At 42.5% G+C, this 25,547-nt stretch overlaps 1 protein-coding gene across 1 annotated transcript in view; it reads right to left on the bottom strand.

Moving 5' to 3' along the window:
- Nucleotides 1-22,550, bottom strand: part of LOC125459649 (AFG3-like protein 2) — a 51,302-nt gene extending 28,752 nt beyond the window's left edge. Inside the window, exons 1-7 of the mRNA XM_048546275.1 lie at nucleotides 22,283-22,550; nucleotides 15,591-15,669; nucleotides 14,808-14,870; nucleotides 13,773-13,876; nucleotides 12,910-13,059; nucleotides 8,091-8,162; nucleotides 2,221-2,345 (exon numbers count right to left, since the gene is read on the bottom strand). Coding sequence (XP_048402232.1) covers nucleotides 2,221-2,345; nucleotides 8,091-8,162; nucleotides 12,910-13,059; nucleotides 13,773-13,876; nucleotides 14,808-14,870; nucleotides 15,591-15,669; nucleotides 22,283-22,378 — 689 coding nt within the window. The 5' untranslated portion in view covers nucleotides 22,379-22,550. The remainder of the gene's footprint in view (nucleotides 1-2,220; nucleotides 2,346-8,090; nucleotides 8,163-12,909; nucleotides 13,060-13,772; nucleotides 13,877-14,807; nucleotides 14,871-15,590; nucleotides 15,670-22,282) is intronic.
- Between the last annotated feature and the right edge of the window lie 2,997 nt (nucleotides 22,551-25,547).

Here is a 25,547-nt window from a genome sequence, read left to right as displayed (position 1 = left end):
GTTAAATTGAAATAGGAATAGAAATTTACCAAGATGGTGGCAGAGTAGTAGCGCAACACACAGGCTCCTTAGCCCAGCTCGTCTACTCCATCTGCTTTACTTTTCTTTTTTTCTTATGCTTTTTTCTTAATGTTTCCATTAATCATGGTTCCTCACCCAGTGGTCACAGGGCTGATACACAGCGAAGCAGGACGGCCAGCAGTCGGCAGGGTGGGGTTGGGGGGGGGGGGGGTGATGTCAGGGTTGAATGGGGCAGCCAGCAGTAAACAGAGCTGGAGTGAGCAGGACAGACAGCTTTCACAGATCTGGAGCAAGCAGGTCAGCCAGCCATCAGAGGGCTGCAGTGAGCAGGACGGACAGCTGTCAAAGGGCTGGACCAAGCAGGATGGCCAGCGGTCAGCAGACTGTTGCAGTGGTAGGCGGGCCAGCATGGTGCAGCCAGGGGACTGGGACCCAGTGTGGTCAGCCTGTCTCACAGCTTGAATCCAGCAGTGCGGGAAGAGCGAGACCACTTGTGGAAAGCCCTCAGCGTGGACAGACTGAAGGCTATACAAGGACTATAGCATTTATCTTTTAACTTTATTACCTTATCTTTCTATTTTATACGATGAAGGTCTGGATTGTAGAACTCGTTGTTTTTTCCTTTATTTCTCTATTTTTATACCTATCTATTTTAGTACCTGTAATAACTGCATAGAGGCTGGTGTCCCATTACCAACTCACCCTTTATTTACTTGTGCACATTACACTGGCTGTGGGCAGAGTCGGTCACCTGAACTGAGGAGATTCTCATCTCCTGGTTATGTTTTTGCTTTTTTTTGGCTGTGGCCAGCCAGCTCAGAGTCAGTCCTCAACTGAGGATATTCTAATCTCCTGGTTATATTAGTCAGCCAGAGCTTTGCATGCTGCAGTGAGGCTGGTTATTGGACTTTTCATGTCAGCCATGAAAATTCACTATGCGTTTGTTGTTTTAGAGAAATCCCATCTCCAGAACTCTTGTGCAATTTCGCAGCCTGACAGCTGTGAAACTACACTGTTACTGCTTCATAAAAGCCAATCTCTGAGCCTTAATCAATTCTTCAGATTCTCACCTTGCCACGGGGTCACTCTCCCGAAAATCTCTCTCCTCCCTCCCTTTTAAGGTATCTTTGTATTTATAAAACAATGCAACAACTTGTAAACCAAAACAGCAATTACTGCCTCAAGGAAGTGAGTAAATCCAGCTGAGCGTTGAAAAAAACCACAAAACCAAGAGCAGTTCTCACAGCCACAATCATCTCCCTTCCACCATTTTGTTTTGAAAAGAATATATAACATGCAATCACAGTGACTTTATTACTGCCACAGATATGTTAATAAGCTCCTCTTGCAGTGGCAAACAAGATTTGATGACAGTAAGATTGGAAATTCCTACATGACAACATTGTCCTATGATAATGTTGTCACTTTAAAAAGGTTATTTTGCCCTGTGTTTTTTTTTGAAGAGAGGCTGTGATGGTAGAGATACCGAAGTGGCTAAGGAAGACGGCCTAAGTCAACAGGTTAAGTGGCCTTTAATTTTTTTTTAAAAGTAGTTGTAACAATGGAAAGGGAGTGGCCAGTTCTCCCAGATCAGGCTTTCTCATTTTTTTAAAAAACTGTAGCAGGATGAAGCTGGTTGGGTCCCAAAAAGGGTTGCAAGCTTCAGTAAATGATTCCTAACTGTGACTTTCACTGAAATCTCTCTTGACGTTTCTCCCTTCTGGATTGGGAAACTGCACGTAAGAACGTGTGTCTGAGTTTAACTTATTGCCAAGAGATGTGTTTATGGAATGTTTCTATACTGGAACAGTTAATTAGCAATAGGTACAGTGTCTATTGTTCGGTTAAGTTTTCCATTAGTAAGTTATTCTAAATTCCTCTTTCTTTTGTTTGTATTTTAACTCTAGTGCTTATATAAATTTTGTTTTGCTTGATGTCGAGTGGTTGAACCAGTTGCATTACATCTGGAGCACCCACTTCATACCTACCTTTAAAAATAATAAAAAGTTACAGTCTAGACTACCTTCTTAAAATATTTTGAGGGACTTTGGCCTGGTTCAAAATACGCCATGTAACGTCAATGCAAGTACCCAGTACAGGCATGTTAAGATACCACATATACACCTTTACATAAATCTAAACACATGGCGCATATTTTTAGTGTGAAATAAGCAGAGACACATTTGGTTTCCTACTTACCCATCGCTCTCAGTATTATACACTACAGCTGCACGATTTGCTGGTTCTATTCCTATCTCTTGTTGCACATTTTCCAAATTACGCTCAAAGGTATCCACACTTCCGATATTAAACCATACATAGCTCTAAGTGGGTAAAAGTTAGAATACCATATTAGTAATCTATCTAGTATGCTGTATTCAAGTATTTAGTTCATATCATAAGTAACCAACTTGGTAAATTTAATAAAATTTTTCTGAGGCAAATTAAATGTCCAACTTTAAATTAAGAATTTAATTCTAAATTCTAATTAAATTTGCACAAATTGTTTGAATAAATAGATTATCCTCCTAGGGATAATGAAAGGAAGTAAGTATGACTAGTGGAGTGCCACAGAGATCACTGCTGGGGCTGCAACTATTTACAATACATATTAATGACTTGGACAACAGAAGTGAATGTACCATGGGCAAGTTTGAGAAAACACAAAAATAGGTGGGAAGGCAAGCGGTGAGGAATTTACAAAGGGATATAGACAGGTTGAGTGGGTAATACTTGGCACAGGGAATATAATGGGGGCAATATGAAGTTATGTACTTTGGAACGAGGAATAAAGGAGCTGAATATCCTTTAAATACAAGAGGGATTTGAGAGTACTCTTGTATAAATCACAAAAAGCTAGCAAACTGGTCCAACATATAATAGGAAAGGCAAATGGAAGGTTGGCCTTTACTTCAAAAGGGAACAAAGTATAAAAATAGGAAAGTCTTGCCACCACACCTAGAGTTCTATGAACAGCTTTGGTCCCCTAATCTATGGAAATATATAATGACATTGGAGGCAGTCCAGAATAGGTTCACTAAATTGATCCCAGTTATGCAGGGATTTCCTTATGAGGCAAGACAGGGCTTGTACTCATTGGAGCTTAGAATATTGTGACATTATGGAAACGTATTTCATTCTTAGGAGGCTTTAGAGGGTACGTGTGGAGAGGTTGTTTTGCCTTGGACAGAGTTTAGAATCAGAGGATGTAATCTTAGCGCAGAAGGTCACCTAGTTAGAACAGAGGTGAGGAGGATGTTTTTCTCTCACAGCATTATGAATCTGTGTATTTTTTTTACGACAGAGGGCTGCAGAGACTGGGTAATTAAGTGTATTCCAGACTGTGACAGATTTTTAAGGGAAGGGAATCAAAGATTATGGGGAAAAAACAAGGAGGAAAAAGCAGGAAAATAGAGTTGAGGATCATCAGATCAGCCATGACCTTACTAAATGGCACAGCAGATTCGATTGGCTAAATGCCTACTTCTGCACCTATGTCTGATGATCTTACAAAAACGTATATGACAATATGTGACAATTCAGCAATATTTTCTATAAGTAAAACTCAATACATTACTTGGCAAATCCAAACAGACTCAAGCTCCAATAATATCAGAGATAATGGGAACTGCAGATGCTGGAGATTCCAAGATAATAAAATGTGAGGCTGGATGAACACAGCAGGCCAAGCAGCATCTCAGGAGCACAAAAGCTGACGTTTCGGGCCTAGACCCTTCATCAGAGAGGGGGATGGGGGGAGGGAACTGGAATAAATAGGGAGAGAGGGGGAGGCGGACCGAAGATGGAGAGTAAAGAAGATAGGTGGAGAGGGTGTAGGTGGGGAGGTAGGGAGGGGATAGGTCAGTCCAGGGAAGACGGACAGGTCAAGGAGGTGGGATGAGGTTAGTAGGTAGTTGGGGGTGCGGCTTGGGGTGGGAGGAAGGGATGGGTGAGAGGAAGACCCGGTTAGGGAGGCAGAGACAGGTTGGACTGGTTTTGGGATGCAGTGGGTGGGGGGGAAGAGCTGGGCTGGTTGTGTGGTGCAGTGGGGGGGGGGGGGGGGGGGGGGGATGAACTGGACTGGTTTAGGGATGCAGTAGGGGAAGGGGAGATTTTGAAACTGGTGAAGTCCACATTGATACCATATGGCTGCAGGGTTCCCAGGCGGAATATGAGTTGCTGTTCCTGCAACCTTCGGGTGGCATCATTGTGGCAGTGCAGGAGGCCCATGATGGACATGTCATCAAGAGAATGGGAGGGGGAGTGGAAATGGTTTGCGACTGGGAGGTGCAGTTGTTTGTTGCGAACTGAGCGGAGGTGTTCTGCAAAGCGGTCCCCAAGCCTCCGCTTGGTTTCCCCAATGTAGAGGAAGCCGCACCGGGTACAGTGGATGCAGTATACCACATTGGCAGATGTGCAGGTGAACCTCTGCTTAATGTGGAATGTCATCTTGGGGCCTGGGATGGGGGTGAGGGAGGAGGTGTGGGGACAAGTGTAGCATTTCCTGCGGTTGCAGGGGAAGGTGCCGGGTGTGGTGGGGTTGGAGGGCAGTGTGGAGCGAACAAGGGAGTCACGGAGAGAGTGGTCTCTCCGGAAAGCAGACAGGGGAGGGGATGGAAAAATGTCTTGGGTGGTGGGGTCGGATTGTAAATGGCGGAAGTGTCGGAGGATAATGCGTTGTATCCGGAGGTTGGTAGGGTGGTGTGTGAGAACGAGGGGGATCCTCTTGGGGCGGTTGTGGCGGGGGCGGGGTGTGAGGGATGTGTCGCGGGAAATGCGGGAGACGCGGTCAAGGGTGTTCTCATCGTCTCAGCCTGCTCCTGCCCCACCAAACTCATCTCCACCTATCTGGACTCCATTTTCTCCCCTTTGGTCCAGGAACTCCCCACCTATGTCCGTGACACCACCCACGCCCTCCACCTCCTCCAGGACTTCCAATTCCCTGGCCCCCAACACCTCATATTCACCATGGACGTCCAGTCCCTGTACACCTGCATTCCGCATGGAGATGGCCTCAAGACCCTCCGCTTCTTCCTGTCCCGCAGGCCCGACCAGGCCCCCTCCACCGACACTCTCATCCGCCTAGCTGAACTCGTCCTCACACTCAACAACTTCTCTTTTGACTCCTCCCACTTCCTACAGACTAAGGGGGTGGCCATGGGCACCCGCATGGGCCCCAGCTATGCCTGCCTCTTTGTAGGTTACGTGGAACAGTCCCTCTTCCGCACCTACACAGGTCCCAAACCCCACCTCTTCCTCCGGTACATTGATGACTGTATCGGCGCCGCCTCTTGCTCCCCAGAGAAGCTCGAACAGTTCATCCACTTCACCAACACCTTCCACCCCAACCTTCAGTTCACCTGGGCCATCTCCAGCACATCCCTCACCTTCCTGGACCTCTCAGTCTCCATCTCAGGCAACCAGCTTGTAACTGATGTCCATTTCAAGCCCACCGACTCCCACAGCTACCTAGAATACACGTCCTCCCACCCACCCTCCTGCAAAAATTCCATCCCCTATTCCCAATTCCTCCGCCTCCGCCGCATCTGCTCCCACGATAAAACATTCCACTCCCGCACATCCCAGATGTCCAAGTTCTTTAAGGACCGCAACTTTCCCCCCACGGTGATTGAGAACGCCCTTGACCGCGTCTCCCGCATTTCCCGCGACACATCCCTCACACCCCGCCCCCGCCACAACCGCCCCAAGAGGATCCCCCTCGTTCTCACACACCACCCTACCAACCTCCGGATACAACGCATTATCCTCCGACACTTCCGCCATTTACAATCCGACCCCACCACCCAAGACATTTTTCCATCCCCTCCCCTGTCTGCTTTCCGGAGAGACCACTCTCTCCGTGACTCCCTTGTTCGCTCCACACTGCCCTCCAACCCCACCACACCCGGCACCTTCCCCTGCAACCGCAGGAAATGCTACACTTGTCCCCACACCTCCTCCCTCACCCCCATCCCAGGCCCCAAGATGACATTCCACATTAAGCAGAGGTTCACCTGCACATCTGCCAATGTGGTATACTGCATCCACTGTACCCGGTGCGGCTTCCTCTACATTGGGGAAACCAAGTGGAGGCTTGGGGACCGCTTTGCAGAACACCTCCGCTCAGTTCGCAACAAACAACTGCACCTCCCAGTCGCAAACCATTTCCACTCCCCCTCCCATTTTCTTGATGACATGTCCATCATGGGCCTCCTGCACTGCCACAATGATGCCACCCGAAGGTTGCAGGAACAGCAACTCATATTCCGCCTGGGAACCCTGCAGCCATATGGTATCAATGTGGACTTCACCAGTTTCAAAATCTCCCCTTCCCCTACTGCATCCCTAAACCAGCCCAGTTCATCCCCTCCCCCCACTGCACCACACAACCAGCCCAGCTCTTCCCCCCCACCCACTGCATCCCAAAACCAGTCCAACCTGTCTCTGCCTCCCTAACCGGGTCTTCCTCTCACCCATCCCTTCCTCCCACCCCAAGCCGCACCCCCAGCTACCTACTAACCTCATCCCACCTCCTTGACCTGTCCGTCTTCCCTGGACTGACCTATCCCCTCCCTACCTCCCCACCTACACCCTCTCCACCTATCTTCTTTACTCTCCATCTTCGGTCCGCCTCCCCCTCTCTCCCTATTTATTCCAGTTCCCTCCCCCCATCCCCCTCTCTGATGAAGGGTCTAGGCCCGAAACGTCAGCTTTTGTGCTCCTGAGATGCTGCTTGGCCTGCTGTGTTCATCCAGCCTCACATTTTATTATCTTGCAAGCTCCAATAATGTTTATTCTAGAAAAGTTCAACAGTTAAATACATATATGGAATTTTGGGATACAAATGGAGTTAATGCTTTCATGTTGCCCTTTGACCTTAGCCTAAGTTCACATGCATTGTTTTAATTAAATCAAACACCATCGATATGGTTCCCAAAGGACAGTACACAGCTCCCAATAATGGAGTGCAAACTGCTTATCTTGGAAGCTACAAGAATAAGGGAAAAAAACTTTTTCAATCTTGCTTTAAGGCACACAATTGGCAGATGCTCTAGCAGAGATGCAAAACATTGGTACTCAAACCTAATTCTTGTAGTAGTATTCCACACTATGACTGACAAAGAAATCAACCCAGCAAATAAAGAAACAATTTAAAAGCTCAGCATATTTCCTCTGTCTGCTTGTTTGGAGCAGAAAATGGTAGGTTTTAGGGAAATGGTAGGTTTTAGGGTAAGGGGTGTGTCAAAAGGAGCAAGTTATTAGTGGATCCCTTGGGAACTCGGAATGCAAATATCATTACACTAGTGGCGGATTTTGAAAAAAATTGCCTATTGTTTGAAAATACATACATTTCATTTAATGAGGTTTCAAAAACATTACAAGTCCAAATGAAACTTTACCCATTGCATTCTTCTAAAGAACTGCAAAATGTTTCTGCTATTTATAAATACATTCTATAGCAATCGCTGCAAGAATGAAACTTGAACTCAGACTGTTACATAGTTGACTGTTCACAAGGATTGCTGCTGAGCATATTAAACATTAGACATAAGTGCCCTCTACTGGTTAGCTTCATTACCAAAGTTCAGAAAAAGTACAAAATTCTCAACAGTCAAGCTATATTTGTTGAAGACAGAAGGGGAGGCAATGGCCTAGTGGTATTATTGTTGGACTGTTAATACAGAGACCCAGATAATGTACTGGGGATCCGGATTCGAATCCTGCCATGGCTGATGGTGAAATTTGAATTCAATAAAGTATTTGGAATTAAGAATCTAATGATGACAATGAGCCTGTTGCCGACTATTGGAAAAACCATCTGATTCACTAATGTTCTTTAGGGAAGGAAACTGCTATCCTTACCTGGTCTGGCCTACATGAGACTCCAAATCCACAGCAATGTGGTTAACTCTGTACTGCCCTCTGGACAATTAGGGATGGGCAATAAATGCTGCCTGGTTAGTGATGCCCTCATCCCATGAATGAATAAAGGAGTTAATATTTCATATTTCTGATTTTGGCTAAGATTCATGTATCAAAAATGAATATATACAGTAACTTCTACTTACAACATCAGTCGTAGTCCCTGGAGTGAAAATCACCCGCACAAACTGCTTATTGACAACCTCTAGGCGATCAACCTGAAATGACAAATAAATAGTGAAAAGACACTTATACCAGGAACAGTGAAGGATACGTTTCATCAATAGCTATGAAAAGATGATACTATAACACTCGAGAGAACTGTTTATAATTTTGTAAGCTCTCTTTGTATAATCAGTATACAATAATGTGTAGCTTTCAAATTAAAAGGTAAATTCCCAAGTTTATATGAATCGTCAGAATCAAAGCTGAGCTAATATACTCATCTTCAACAAAGAAATATCTTCAAAACTGATATTGTTTTCCTGAACCACAATGGCAGTAATAACTTTCTCCCTTCAGTGTGTCCTGGAAAAAACTGCAACGCTGATGTTTAGATAAATGGAACTCATGCTGATGTGGTCTAGTAAGCTACTGAGTTTTAAGGATAAGCAATAAATGCAGACATTCCACATGATGAGGATATCCAAACAACAAATGAAAACAAAGGCAGAGGTTATTTTACCATAACATTCAGTTGCATTATTAATTCTCTCCATCACATAAAATACATCAAATATTCAATTTCCCAAATACAATTCATGAAAGAAATGAATAGATCAGTTACAAGATAAACAGTGCTGGACATGTAATAAATGGTATTAACTACGAAATGTGGTATTTTTGATTTTTTTTTAAAATAGACTGAAATGGATAAATGAATATAAGACCATAAGACATAGGAATGGAAGTAAGGCCATTCGGCCCATTGAGTCCACTCCGCTATTTAATCATGGCTAATGGGCATTTCAACTCCACTTCCCTGCACTCTCCCCGTTGCCCTTAATTCCTTACAGTAAATTCAATGGCAGCGTTTGTAATGACAACATTTGCTCCATCATCAGAAGAAGTGACTTCACCTGACGAAGGAACAGCATGGTAAAAGCTTGTGATTTCACACAAACCTGTTAGGACTATAACCTGGTGTTGTGTGAATTCAGACTTTGTCCACCTCAGTCCAACACCAGCACCTCCACATCATAGCATTTGTAATGACAATAATCTGCAAAATCAGCGAATATGCAAAAATAAGCTACTATCCATGCATTAGAGTTCACTTCATGTGATGCAGTCACTGTCTTGGGTTTCGCAAAACTGAAGCAACATAGAACATAGAACATAGAAAAGTACAGCACAGTACAGGCCCTTCAGCCCACGATGTTGTGCCGTGGAATAATCCTTATCCAAAAATAACCTAACCTACAATCCCCTCAATTCACTGCTGTCCATGTGCATGTCCACCAGTTGCTTAAATTTATGGGCTGTAAATTTATGGGATTGTATGGGCTAGCATAGAATCACAGAGGCCCTTTAGTGCAGTGAGCCTCTACCTCCAAAACAAGATTAAATCTGCTTTTGAGAGATAATGGGAACTGCAGATGCTGGAGAATCCAAGATAACAAAGTGTGGAGCTGGATGAACACAGCAGGCCAAGCCGCATCTTAGGAGCATGAAAGCTGACGTCTGGTCTAGGCCCGAAACGTCAGCTTTTGTGCTCCTAAGATGCCGCTTGGCCCTCTGCGTTCATCCAGCTCCACACTTCGTTATCTTAAATCTGCTCTTGTCGTGCTTTTCATCACTAGGCCCATAACTGTGAAAGTTATCTAAAACCAAAAGAACTGCGGATGCTGTAAATCAGGAACAAAAACAAAGTTGCTGAAAAACAACTGATTTGAACTTAATATGGGTGACGTGAGATGAAAAGGCTCCATTAAAAGTAATGGATATCAAACAAAATATATAGAAGAAATTGACAAATACCTTAGAAATACATTTATTTACTCCTTATTTAGTTAACCTGTAAGATTTGTAAAATGTGTACTTCTTTTCTGCATTGATCCTGTGCACATGCCCAGACTTAGTTCCACTTTGGAAAAATACAATTAAAAACTTTTAACTTCATTTATTTTGCACAGTGGGCTAATTATCTAAGCATTCCACATTTCAATGGAGGTCTTCAGCAAGCCCAATGAAATGTGTATTGTACAGGTAAGTGATGGAAGGAACTGGAGTTCATTTCCACTTATAACAAGATGCCTAAGGAAAACTTACTTAAAAGAACAGAAATAAATAAGTTTGTTATTTATTTTCTTTATATATTTTGTAATTTTGGGCCAACAACGATTATACATAAGTATTTTTCAGCTAACCTTGGGTACGTCTCTATTTCAATACATATAATACTCTGAAAGTAATTTTTTAAGCAAACATTTCATCTAATTATCCCCCTCTTTTCTAAACCAGATCAACGAAGGAATAATTATCTAAGCACAACAGCAGAACCATTTCCAATACCATTAAAAAACTTATTGTACAGAAACACTTTTTCAGAATTCTGCAAAACAAGGTGCTTCTTATAATGGAGTCTGTTAAGGATTACCCATAATTTAAAATTTATTTCACTGCAAACGTAATATTACATCCACTTGGAATATTCTCAGAATACTTGACCTTTATAACACTTCATTTTCACCTAATGCCAGCGTTACTTAGAAAGCATCCTAGTCACAATATTTTCAAGTGCCACTTGAAATGAGAAGGCATGCCAGAGAGATATGAGTGTAACAGAATGAGTCTGGCTGTGTCCACCTTGTTACTCGCCAAAACCAAAAGGTTCATGATTCGATTTATAATGGTACACAGGAAGGGACGATAATGGGTCAGATAGTTCTTTCAGAGAGAATACAGGTGAAATAAATTGAATAGCCTCATTCTGTACTCTAAAAATGTCACTGCCTTCTGCTGGCCTGGCACACCTACCTGTCAATGACTGCACTGAGATGGCTCCGCGTCAGCTGCTTGCAGATCTGTTCCACCTGCTGCAAGAACGCTGGCACCCAACCTGCGCCAGAGGGACAGCACCATCAGTAGCAGGCCCAATTACCAGCACAGTAAAATCTTTTGTTTCCATGGTCCAGTCTAGCACGCAGATTATCAGCAGTATCAGCAATTGGCTGCCTGCAGAAGTGTGGAACAAGTGACTGATGCTCCATTAGGATAAAGTGCTATTCCACATCCTCGACAACCGACTAGCACCAGGAATTGGTATAACGGAAAAGTCACTACATTTTAAAAGGTATTGACATTTGGTGGGGCAAGAGCTTACTTTAGCAACTCTACAAGGTGTGCCTCTTTCTTCTGCATCTAACTACCATGTTTTAGTGCTGTATTCTGAGGAGTGCACCTGCAAGTCATAAACAAGATAGCTCTCCTCAGACTTACATCACCTCCATTTTGTCACTAATCAAACAAAAGCTTTGGATGTTACACCGTTCCATGACTTTGTGAAAGACTCAATTTCATTCCAAACCTGCAAGCTCCAGAACATAGAATGACAGCACTACCATTTGCAAATAACACATCTGCCAGTGAAAAAATATTTCTTTCTGTCTCCATAACTGTTTTGTCTCACACATTTGCTAATATTTAGACTTTTATTTTTTAACCACTGATGTCAGCCCTGAGAAAGACTTTGAAAATTCAGCTTTCATTAAAGCTATACTGATTTCTTTCTGCACATATACAGCTACATTCATTTTAAATTTTCCAAAGTGAACCAGAACCGGACTTCTATAAAGGTCCCATCAAGTTCAACTTGAGCAATTTGGCAGAGACAAAGTGCACCACAATTCTAGGTGGAGTCTCATGAATCAATGTGAGCCATATCATCATAGTCATAGAGCTTTACAAGGTGGAAACAGATTGTTCTGACCAACTTGTCCATGCTGACCAGATGTCCTAAATTAATCTTGCCCTGTTTGTCAACATTTGGCACATATCCCTCTAAGCCTTTCTTATTCATAAACCCATCCAGGTGCCTTTTAAATGTTGTAATTGTACAAACCTCCACCACCTCCCTTGGCAGTTCATTTCAAATATGCACTACGCTCTGCATGAAAAAGTTGTCCCTTAGGTCCCTTTTAAATCTTGCTCCTCTCAACTTAACCTATGCCCTCTAGTTTTGGATTCCCCTGCCGTGGGAAAAGAACTTGACTATTCACCCTAACCACGCCCTTCATGATTTTATACACTCTCTATAAGATCACCTCTTCAGCTTCCGAAGCTCCAGAGAAAATAGCCCCACCCTTTTCAGCCTCTTCCTACAGCTCAAAACCTCCAAATCTGGCAACATTTTTGTAAATGCTTTCTGAATCCTTACAAGTTTAACAACATCCTTCTTATAGCAAGGAGACCACAGCTGAATGCAGTACTCAAAGTGGTCTAACCAATGTCCTGCATAGCCACAACATGAACTCCCAATTCCTCTACTCAATGCACTGACCAATCAAGGCAAGCTTGCCTAATTTCTGCTTTCAGGCACTAAGCAGGAGCAGGAATCAAGTAAAGTGAGATCATCGAAAAGAGGATTGAATTTATGGATTTCATCCCCAGTACAGGTTAATGCCTTATCTCATAGTTAATGATTAGCTCTTGTGGTGTATCAAAGCTATACACAATTATTTTCCATACTGTCGCAGTCACACAGAGGGTGGTTTGTTTGTGGAATGAACTACCAGATGAAGAGGTAGATACGGGTACAATTACAATATTTAAAAGACATTTGGATAAGTAAGTAAATAGGTATGGTTTGGAAGGATATGAGCCAAATGCAGGCAAGTGGGACTAGCTTAGTTTGGGAAAGTTCGTTGGCATGGACATGTTGGGCCGAAGGGTCTGTTTCCATACTGTATGACTCTTATGACTCAATGCTTCCTCCAAAGGGATGGACATTTTAAAATGACTTACCACACCACGCGCTAGATAGTAATTTACAAAATCTTTCCAAGTGATTTCCCTGCCAGGATTTTGGTAATAAAAATACATGAATCCAGAGAAAAGTCCAGCTATTCCCACAACCAAATATCGAAATTCTTTATCATCCCATGGAAAATCTCCCTAGAATTAATAAAAAGAACACAGAAGATATCAGAAAAAAGTGTTTACATCAACAACTAACTCGCTGCGAATTGTTAGGCATGGAAATGACTGGCAATCAAATCACAAATCATTTTTTTAGTGGGAAGGTTTACAGTTGTGAAATTATTAAAGCTAGTAGTTGGAAAAAAAGATTAAAATCCAAATAGTGAAATCCTGGTTAAATGTTAGGTTACATTGAAACCTACAAACTTATTGAATTAACAAAATTATAATATTATGTTAAATATTTGCTCAAAGAATCAGTTGAGAGCCAACTGTCATGTGTTAGCAATATAATAAATTTGTCATGCTTATTAGAAGAATCTATTCTCAGAATTATCCTGGAACTATTCATGTATTCAAAATGCTGGAAATTTCAGATTCGAAGTTAAAAGTAACATTTGAGTTATGTTCACAGTAGAACTACAAGACTGTTAATTAAAACAATTCTTTAATTTAGAAATATTAAACAAGAACGAATCCTTCAATAGTAATTTAATATAATATAAATGTATAGCTCTAGTTTAGTAGATTTTATCTCTATACTTTTGGTACCTGTTTCAATTACAGAATACTGGATAGGATTTGTTTTTACATGATCACAAATTTTACTTAAACATAAACTGCCAGCTCTCCTAATTAACTGTGCCTAGTCACCAGCAAGAGGTGAATGAAGTTTACCAAAAACAAACCTTCTGTAACCGGTTCCACCAAGCAGCTTCCTCTTTCTTCCCACTTTTCTTACCACTGCCTCTTGGTCCACCTCCTGTACCTCCTCCAGACTCCTTTGGCTTTGCTGAAGACAAAGGCACCACAATATTCAGAGATGTTTTGATTTTTTATTCAGAAGCATTTATTTCTATTTTTATTAATGGGATAGGCATTGCTAGCACCCACAATTTATTGCCCATCCCAAGCTGTCCATCAGAAAGTAACTTTCTTGAAACACTTCAGTTCATGTGACAAAGGTTCTCCTTTGGTTCTGCAGGTTAGGGAGTGTCAGAATACTGATGTAGTGATGATGAAAGAACAGTAATATACTCCCAAGTCATAATAATGAATGACAAAGTGGTACTTGCAGGCAGAGATGTCCCCAGATACCTGCTTTTCCCCTTCTAGATAGTAAAGGTTATAGTTACCCAAACGAAACCCATCAAATGACATACATCTATGGGTACAAGTTGTGTCTAAACCAAGGGGTAGGACAGCTAATAGCTGGACAAACTAACACCAATGTATTAATGGCATAATTAGGCATATTATATATTTAAATTAGTAATCCAGAGGACATGGGTCCACGGTAGCTAAAAAAAATCTGAAAATTGAAAAACCTGGCATCAGCAAAAGTGACGGCAAAGCTCTGCAACTGCCATAAAAAACCTCATTGGTTTGTTAGCGTCATTTAGCCACGGAAACTTATTGCTTTATTTAGCCTGGCACATAGACAATGCCGGTTTTCACCAATGTGGTTGACACTAAACTGTCCTAAGTAGCTTAACAATCCACTTAGTTTCCTTCTTGGGGTATCTAAGATGGGCAACGAGTACCAGTATTGCCAGCCAGAACCACAACACAAAAACAAAACTTAAAAGTTATGCACTTAAAATAATTTGATTAGTACAAATATCAATTACGGAACAGTACAGGTGTTAAGAGCTCAAATACAGCCAGGTGATTTATTCAGTCAGAAAGTTCAATTTCAGGGGGTAAACCCAAGAGTACTTTACCTTTAATGTCATTGGCTTTTGGTCCTGTTGCCGGTTTAGTTTTGGGAAAATACTTCTCAAATCCTGAAGCAAGAAATAAGTAAATTAAAATGCCACCTCTTCATTACCTCTGAAAATACCAATTAATGAAATAATATCTATTAGTAATTTCAAATTCCTAGCAAGATGAAATAAAACAAATTACATGCTGGAGAAAAAGACCATGTAGGATTTAGAGCAGTGGAAAAGGTATTAATAGGATACCACATGTTTCCAACATGGTCCGATGTTCTAAAGTTCAAAGTTGGCGCCATTGCAACATTTGACACTGCACACCTACTCCACAGGAGAGCAAACTGATATGTTTCTTTGGATATCTGTAGAATCTTCAACTGTTAATATTCTAAGAAAGTTAATAAATTGATCTTTTGAAAATAATTGTGATGTTAAAACTGCAAGACATAAAAAAATCAACTAATGAACATTCAATACACACAGATGTGATTTCTTTGTTTGTTGCTTTATCTAATGTCCTAACTAACATAGTAAATTCCATATGAATATATTAGGCGTTTGTACGTTCATCACATTCTCTTAGCAGATAGGGAAGGAAGCAGCAATCTGCCACAATTCTACTGTTGTCATTAATTTTACAGGAAACATGACACATAGCACATTAGATTCAACTGCAAAGCTGCTAAATTTGCTCTGAATTAAAGAAACTAAGTGCAGGGATTTAAAAAAAATGTTGTAAATCATCAGTTTGGCTATGGTATAAATAAGAATGGATTCTTTTACATTTACCTGTTGGTTCTTTCGAAGTGTGCAATCTAAAAGTCAATGTATTTTCCTGATGTCCTAAACTTCCATCAGTCCTGATATACTGGGTAAAAGACAAAAAAAAAATACACTCATGACTGGGATCCCTCAACATGAACATCAAAATACGGTAGTTTTCTAACAGAGTTATTTAGAATCATAGAATCCCTGTAGAATAGAAGCAGGCCATTTGGCCCATTCAGTCTATACTGACCCTCCCAAAGGATCTCACCCAGACCCACCATGTCCCTGTAGCCCTGCCTTTCCCATGGCTGGCCACTTAGCCTGCACATTCATGGACACTATGAGCAATTTAGCACAGCCAATTCACCTAAACTGCACGTATTTGGACTGTGGGAGGGAAACAAAGAACCAGGAGGAAACCCACACAGACACAAGGAGAACGTGCAAATTCCAAACAGACAGATGCTTAAGGCTGCAAATGAACTAAGTCCCTGATGCTGTAAGACAACTGTGCTAACTACTGTGCTGCCCAGAACATCACTTGAGAATCTGGATGAACAAAAATCCATTGATAATAAATTTCAAAACCTACTAAGACTTAAAGCACTTCATTCCAATATAACTAATAGTGAACAGGCAAGTTTAAAATTATTTGTTGAAATTTTTATTATCATCCCCTAAGTGTCCTCCAATTCCTATAACGCAGGAATCTATCTCCATTTCTTTAATCCTGTACCGATCAAACTGTTGACCATCCAATTTCCTTCCCTGGTTCTTACACCAGCTGATATTGTGAAAGGCACCCTCTCCAAAGATACTGTCCCCTACCCTTCAAATGAGTCCCTTCCATAAAACGACAATTCTGTCCTGGCAATCTACTACGATATAAAGTTATTTAATAATTTGTCAATGCCCACTTTTCCAAAGCTCTTATTTCTGATCCCCTATAACCAGACTTCCACCTCGACCACACCGTAAACTGTCTCGCCTGATGTTTGGCCTTTCTGCCGACTTTACCATGATTGACACCCCACTGTCCACCAACTGAATTCACCCAGTTTCATTGCCCATTCAGTGGGTGTTCTCCTTGCTGCTTTGAGATTCAGTAATCCAACTAGATTCTGAAAGTCTAAAACCACCTTGTTTAGGCACCATCATAAACTTTTATCTTGCCATTGTCTGAGGCAACATTAGACTGCTCAGACCTTTGTCATTTTATTTGATGTTGAGCTGAGCCTTCAAATCTCTCCATCACTAGGATCACTGCTTCTTGACCTGTCAAAGTACCGTAATGTACCTCCTTCTTCATCAATGCCTTCATTAATTGATTCTCTGGTTCAGCATTTCATTTTTTCTCATTGGTAAACTTGGAATTCATCCAAAACCCTATTAACTCACGCCAAATTCTATCCACTGTTCAAGGCTGGAGGAGGCCATTCGGCCCCTGAAATCTTCTTAGTGGATAGCAGCCCAGCAAAACCTTGACTTTAAAACAATCTTCCTTGACTGCAAATCCCACCATGGTCCTGTTCCTGTAATTTTCTCCATTCCAGAAACTTCTGATATATCTGTACTCTATTCCTCTAACAATGACCAGTTGTTTGGCCTAGCTTTTAATTCTCGGTCATTGTTAACCATACTAGCTGCCACAACCCCAACTTCTGGGATTTTGTTCCTATATCTCGTCACTTTTCTTTCTTTCTCCCTTAAAACCTTTGACAAAAGTTCACGTTCATAGATTCATTGAGTGCAGAAAAGGCCCTTCGGCCCATCAAGGTGCCCCAACTTAACTACCACCAACAGCATACTAATCCCAATTTCCTGCACTTGTCATATATCCTTGAACGTTATGATATTTGAAGTGCTCATTCAAATATTATTTTAAAGGTTGTAAGGTTTCCAGCCTCCACTACCCTCCCAGGCAGTGCATTCCAGTTTCCCACCACCCACTGAGTAAAAAGAGGTTTTTGCAAATCCCCTCTGAATCTCTTGCCCCTTATCCTAAAACTATGCCTCTCATGTTTGACCCTTCAACCAAGGGGAACAGCTGCTCTCCATTCACTCCGAAATAGTAGGAACTGCTGATCCTGGAGTCTGAGCTAACAAGGTATAGAGCTGGATGAACACAGCAGTTTGCACATTCTCCCTATGTCTGCGAGGGTTGCTCCAGGTGCTCTGGTTTTCTCCCACAGCCCAAAGATGTGCAAGTTATGTGGATTGGCCATACTAAATTGTCCATAGTGTCCAGGGATGTGTGGGTTAGGTGGATTAGCATGTGAAATGCAAGCTTGCAGGGATAGGGTAGGGGGCTGGGTTTGGAAGAGACCAGCTCTTCAGAGAGTCAGTGTGGACCTGTTGGGCTGAATAGCATGTTTCCCCGCTGTACGGACTCTATGAAGTTCTATAAACTCAAAAAGCTTTCTACCACTACCCTTTGTGTCGTTTGCTAAGGCAGTTTCTGACCCAACTCGTTAAATTTCCCTCAATTTCATGTACCTTCTCAATCAGTCTCTACGTAGGACCATGTCAAAAGCTTTACTAAAATCCATATAAACCACATCAACTGAACTGCCCTCATCCACACGCTCAATCACATTTTCAAAAAAAATTGTAACAGATTTGTTAAGCATGACCTTCCTCTGACAAAGCCATTCTGGCAATCCCTAATTAACCGATGCCTTTACAAGCAGGTACTAATTCACTCCTTCAAAATTTTCTCTAATAGTTTCCATATCACTGACATGAGACTCACTGGTCTGTAATTTCTCAGTTCATCTCTACCATCTTTCTTAAAACACGGAACCACATTAGCCATCCTTCAGTCCTCAGGCACTTTCCCCATGGCCAGAGAGGAATTAAAAATTTGTATCAGAGCCCCTACAATTTCCTGCCTCGCCTCCCACAGTAGCCTGTGATACAATTCATTCGGGTCGGGGGATTTGTCAGTTTATTAAGCCAGAGAGCAGCCAATTTCTCCCAGATATCACGGTGTAGAGCTGGATGAACACAGCAGGCCAAGCAGCTTCAGAAGTGCAGAAAAGCTGACATTTCGGGTCGAGACCCTTCTTTGGAAATGGGGGAGGAGAAGGGGATTCTGGAATAAATAGAGAGGGGGAGGCGGATAGAAGATGGATAAGGGAGAAGATTGGTGGAGAGGAGACAGACAGGCCAAAGAGGTGGGGTTGGAGCCAGTAAAGGTGAATGTAGGTGGGGAGTTAGGGAGGGGATAGGTCAGTCCAGGGAGGATAAACAGGTCAAGGAGGCAGGATGGGGTTGGTGGATAGAAGGTGGGGGTGGGGCTTGAGGTGGGAGGAATGGTTAGGGATGCAGGGACTAGCTGGTTTTGGGATGCAGTCGGGGAGGGGAGATTTTGAAGCATGTGAAGTCCACATTGATACCATTGGGCTGCAGGGTTCCCAAGCAAAATATGAGATGCTGTTCCTGCAGCTTTCAGGTGGCATCATTGTGGCAATGCAGGAGCCCAAGATGGACATGTCGTCCGAGGAGTGGGGGGGGTTGTTGTGAACTGAGCGTAGATGTTCATCAAGGCGGTCCCCCAAGCCTCCACTTGGTTTCCTCGATGTAAAGAAGGCCACAACAGGAACAGCGGATACAGTATACCACATTAGCAGATGTGCAGGTGAACATCTGTTTGATGTGGAAGATCTTCTCAGGGCCTGGGATAGGGGTGAGAGGGAAGGTGTAGGGACAGGCGTAGCACTTCCTTCGGTTGCAGGGAAAAGTGCCGGGGCTGGAGGGGAGTGTGGAGAGGACGAGGGAATCACAGCAAGAGTTGTCCCTCCGGAAAGCAGATAAGAGTGGGGAGAGAAAAGTGCCTTTGGTGGTGGGGTCAGATTGCAGATGGCGGAAACGTCAGAGGATGATGCGTTGGATTTGGAGTTTGGTGGGGTGGTACGTGAGGACAAGGGGGATTTTGAATGGCTGTTATTGCAGGCAAGGGGTGTGAGGCATGAGTTGTGGGAAATGCGGGAGACACAGTCAAAGGCATTTTCAACCACTATGGACGGAAAGTTGCGGTCCATGAAAAAAAGAGGACATCTGGGATGTCTGGGAGTGGAATGCCTCATCTCGGAAGCAGATGCGGCAGAGGCAAAGGAATTGGGAATAGGGGATGGCCTTTTTGCAGGTAGGTGGGTGAGAGGAGGTGTATTCTAGGTAGTTGTGGGAGTCGGTAGGTTTGAGACGGATATCGGTTTCCAGGTGGATGCCAGAGATGGAGACAGAGAAGTCCAGGAAGGAGAGAGAGAGGTGCCAGAGATGGTCCAGGTGAACTTAAGGTTGGGGTGGAAGGTGTTAGTGAAGTGGATGAACTGTTCGAGCTCCTCGTGGGAGCACGAGGCGGCGCAGATACAGTCATCAATGTAACGGAGAAAGATAGGGCTAGTATAGCTTTGGAGGAGGGATTGTTCCACGTATCTTACAAAGAGGCGGGCACAGCTTGGGCCGATGCGGGTACCCATGGCCACCCCCTTTATCTGTAGGAAGTGGGAGGAATTGAAAGAGAAGTTGTTGAGGGGGAGGGATTTTCTCCCCATTTCTCATGTCAAACTGTGCAAATTCCTCACAGTCCCTTTTCCTGAATTCCATTTCTACTTAAATAGGGAGGCAATAGTCTAGTGGTATTAACACTGCACTGTTAATCCAGAGACGCAAACAATGTTCTGGGTACGCATGTTTGAATCCTACCATGGCAGAAGGGGCAAATTTGAATTCAATAAATATCTGAAATTAAGAATCTAATGATGTTCATAATTCCATTGCCAATTATCGGGAAAAACCCATCTAGTTCACCTAACATCCCTAAGGGAAGGAAACTGCCATCCTTACCTGGTGTGGCTTACCTGTGACTCCAGACCCACAACACTGTGGTATGGGCAATAAATGCTGCCTAGCCAGTGATGCCCTCATCCCATGAATGAATAAAGAAAACAAAAGTTCTCCTTTCCCAGAATGAAGACCAAAGAGAAGTACTCATTCAATATGCTTCTACTATCCTGCAGCTTCACATACGGGTTACCCCTTTGGACTCTAATAGGCCCTACTCTTTCCCTGGTTAACCTCTTCTCTTTAGTGTATTTATAAAATGTCTTAGAATTATCCCCAACCTGTTTGCAACTCCTTTTCCATGTCTCCTTTTCACTCTGCTAATTGCTTTATTAAATTCCCTCCTGCACTTCCTGTGTTCCCTTTGGGCTATACTGAATTGCTCCCTTTAGACTAGTTAAAAGCTCAACTCTTCTTCCTCATCCAGTTCTAAATTCTTCTAAACATTCACAGTTCTCTTAAACTTATTGCTCCTACATTTCCCTCTAAAAATGGTACATGTTGGACCTGTACTCTCCCCAGCTTCTTTTTGAATGGTCCCATTGCTCCACTGTACACCTACCGACAAGGAGCTGTTCCCAGTCTACTGTGGCCAGATCCTGCTTTATTTTAATAAAAATTGGCCTTCCCCCAATCCAAAGCAGTCTTTTGCAGGCCATCGTTTTCCTTGTCCAGAACAAATGTGAACCGTATCATGTTGTGGTTGCTATCACTAAAATCATAGAATATCTACAGCATGTAAGCAGGCCATTCGGTGCATTGAGCCTGCACTGTCCCTCCAAAGAGAATCCCACCCAGACCCATGTCCTGATCCCCATTACCCTGCATTTACCATAGCTAACTCACCTAGCCCGTACATCCCTGGACATTCTGGGACAATTTGGCATTGCCAATCCACCTAGCCTGCACATCTTTGGAATGTGGGTAAAAGCAGAACACCCGAAGGAAACCCACACAGACGGGGGGAGAATGTGCAGACTCCAAACAGTCAGACATCAAGGGTGGAATCTAACCTGGGTCCCTGGAGCGGTGAGGTAGCAGTGCCAACCCAAATATTCCCTAACTGCTACATCAAAGACTTGTCCAGCATGGCGCTGTTCCTTGTTGGGCATTCTATGTATTGATACAAAAATCCCCCCCAGATACATTTTAAGAAATCCACTCCCTCTAAACCCTTAACACTATGACTACCCAATTTTATGTTGGGGAAAATTGAAATCCCCAGTATAACTACCCAATACTCTTACACACCTCTGAATCTGCCATTACATCTCCCGCTGAAGGTGATTAACTACCTGGTATTTGAACTGTATTTTTCTGACCATGTTCAATCAAATTTCTACCTGGACCCTACAATAACCTGTCGCTCCTCCCTGTTTTGTTTGGATTTCAACATGATTGACACACCTTCCAACACCTCCCCTCTGATGCAACTGTGCTCGCCCAGTTGCACTATCCATCCAATGGATGTTCCCCTTATTGGCAAGACAGGGCACTTTATCCCTTTAAGGACGCCTTGTAACCTGTATTTCTAAGACAGGGATACTGAGCCTCAGTTAAAGAGTTTTAGGGGAGTCAAGTCTGTGAGTCACCAACATGTGGCACATTAACCATTCACATTAGCTCAAAACATAAAATTCTTCTATATCTAATTTTCTGCTATTTTAAAATCAACCCAAACCTTCTCAAATTGACCACCCGGTACCAAGGTCGTTGTGCGCCTTATTTTACTTTCTTATATAAAAGTTGGATCACAGCCTGCTCCTAGTTATATAACGGTTTAAATGATTCGTTTGAAACGCCTTTGGGACACATAGAGCCAGTGACAGACTCCGAAAGCACACACCACCAGGTCATCCCCATCTCACCCGGCAGCAGGAGGGTCGTGGGCTCGACCACAGAGCCCGGGCCCGGCTCAAGAACTGCCGGCAGCCACTCAGCTGCAGCCGGAGGGCGAGCGCCATGGCCTGGGCCCCGCTCACAGCTTTAAGAATACTGTCCACGGACGTGAAGAGGCAAGCTGTCCTTTATCTTCCCTTCCGTAAGGTTTGAAGTCTCAAACATGGAAAGTCACGAATAACAACAGCATCATCGAGCAGGATTTCCCCCTCCCCTTGTCCCGTAATTCATTCGGTCCGGGTGGAACAACGTGATCCTACCACTGTGTTCCGACTCATTACAATCACAGCTCAGTTCCGGGACTGTCAGCTCTGAAGGAGTTGGGTACAATGAGTTAGTGGAAGTTGCAGATTGAGAAAAGTGGCTAACAAAGCAAACAGTAACCTAGACTTTATTGTAAAGGGACCCAGAGAACAAGAGCAAGGAGCTTGTGGTAAATTCATGTAAAGCAGTATTTGCTCCAGCGAAAAAGTGCATGATTGTTTCTCAAGAATGGTTCCAGTGATGAGGAATTTATTTTTAAAAATATAGTTTGGAGAAAAGGCTTGATAGGGGTATTGAAAAATCAAATGGGATCTGCACAGAAGAGATTAGTTTTTCCCAATCTGTCAGTAATACTGCACTGAAAAGGACTGAAACTAGAAAGATGTCCACCCTTTTACCTATGATATTTGTCAGATACCTAAAACTATAGAAAAATAAACACAAGTTCCTTTGAAGTGATTTCATATCTAATTAAATTAGTCTATTAGGTTTATTTCAGTGTAGTTATAAAGGATGCTCGAACAGCTTTAGTAATAGTGAGTTTTGAGAAGATTTGTAGCTCAGGCTGAGGTTCTGGATGTGAGTTTGCTCGCTGAGCTGGAAGGTTAGTTTTCAGACGTTTCGTCACCATTCTAGGTAACATCATCAGTGAGCCTCCGACGAAGCACTGGTGTTACGTCCCGCTTTCTATTTATATTCTATTTCATAAATAGAAAGCGGGACATAACACCAGCGCTTCGTCGGAGGCTCACTGATGATGTTACCTAGAATGGTGACGAAACATCTGAAAACTAACCTTCTAGCTCAGTGAGCAAACTCACATCCAGAGCTTTAGTCATGATCTGTCCAAATAACTCAAAGGCAAAAATGCTAATCCTCTATGCAAGTAAGTCACATTCAGTATTACAATTTAACCTAACTTGTGGGGAATTGCTGAAGTTGATTGTAAAAGACTTACATTGATAACCACTTTAAGATGGAGGCAATTATTTTTTAACGTTCTACCACTTTCAGTTCTTAGAAATGTTAAGATTTTGTACAAGACTAAGTTTGACTCTGCACAGTATCTTAAATATTTGACATTAAATAAAAAGCTTCTTCCCATTCACAAGTCTGTTTCTAAATCTCTGTTTTTGAAGCTTGAGTTTGAGTTTGGGTGAATTTTCTAAAGCACTGAATGTAAGACAGGGTTTAGATGCAGCTAGCTTTCCATCACCAAAACCACCTATTTCCACCACAGGCACACCTTCCTCACCAGTCATCTTATCTGGTGTGAAAGCCCTCATTCCAAGTTTACTACTTACAGACTCAGGAGAGATGATGGCCTGTTGATATTATTGCTGAACTATTAATCCAGAATCTTAGGTAAAGTTCTGGCAATCTGGGCTCAGATCCCATTTTGACATATGGTAGAATTTGAATCCAAATGAAAACAAAATGTTATGAATCTGGATGACTATACAACTATTGCCAATTTTTAGGGAAGAAAAAGCCGTCTGGTACACATGCCCTTTAGGGAAGGAAATCTGCCATCCTGGTGTGGTTTATTTGTGACTCCAGACCCACATCAACATGGTTGATTCTTAACTGCCTTCTGTGTAATTAGGAATGGGCAATAAATGTTGGCCTAGACAGCAGCACCCATATTCCGGTGAATGAATTAGAAAAAAAAACCCTCGAATCCCAGCTGGCATTATATCTTACACCTGTGAACTGAAGCACATCCAAGATTCTGCTACCTTTACACCAACTAAACCTAGTCAATTTAACCACCATTCCTGTGCACATTGACCTACACATTGGGCCTACAGAGGAATTTTAAAACAGATGCTATAGCATGGTCACTTTTTGTTCATGCAACCTGAACAAATATCCTGGCCTTTTGAGCAACATCATGAATAGCTATAGTTTCAGTAGCCCAGATCCCAAGCTCTGAGTCTCTGCAGACCGCAAATCTCTTCATTTAAATAGACGTTTATATATTACCTTTTTAACAAATTTCCAGTCAACTGTCTTAAAATTTTATTACAGCTCAGGAGCAAATTTTATTTGTTAAGTCACTCCTGTTGAGTATCTTTGGATGTTTTACTATGTAAAAATTAAAAAAAAGAGAAATCATTATTATCTTTAGTCATTTAGACTTCATGTGCAACAATTATCTTCCTCAAGCCCTTCAAATGCCTGCCCCCCCCACCTCGCTCCTCTAAGGATGCTGCTTGATAACCATCTAACACACACACACACACACACACACACACACACACACACACGCTTATTTATTGTCTCTTAAGTGTTGATTTATTTCCATAAATTTCTATGACTTGCTAACAGATTACCCATTTCAACAAGACTACTTCTCATTCCTTGAACTGGACATGGTAGGCTTATGCCCATTGGAGTTCAGAAGGACAGGTGATCCTACTGAAACACGAGATTCTGAAGGGACTTCTCAAGGTGGATACTGAGCTGCAGTGTCCCTTGTGGGACAGGTTACAGCCGGCAAACAGTTTAAAGCTAGAGTTTCCTATTTAAGACTGAAATAAAAAAAGTTTTATTTTTCTCATGGCAGGATACAGTTAGTTAGTTGGGGCCAAAATGAGATCTTAATGAATAGCAGATCAGGCTTAAAGATCTGAATGGCCACCTCCAAATTTGTGCAGGCCTTTGGCGATTGATCAAGATGGCAATGTGCAATTTTTTGCAGCTGGCAATAATGAAATCTAGATTCCTGCTTTTAATAACATTTTAACCAAACAAAAAAAAAAATTCACATCATAGCAAACACACCCAGGAGAATTTGGTACTATATCTATGTTGAATAGACTTATAAAAACATGGATAATCAAAGAGGAGTATGTTATTTGGCAAATAGAGCTATTCCACCATTTAAAATGATCATGGTAGATCTTCTACTTTAATGCCACATTCCTGCTCTCTCCTCAAATCATTTGGTTAAATACAAAGTTATGT

This window comes from Stegostoma tigrinum, chromosome 16 (assembly GCF_030684315.1).
Source record: "Stegostoma tigrinum isolate sSteTig4 chromosome 16, sSteTig4.hap1, whole genome shotgun sequence".
NCBI lineage: Eukaryota > Metazoa > Chordata > Chondrichthyes > Orectolobiformes > Stegostomatidae > Stegostoma > Stegostoma tigrinum.
The sequence above is the reverse complement of the archived record's forward strand: the minus strand, read 5'-3'. Positions and strand labels throughout refer to the sequence as shown.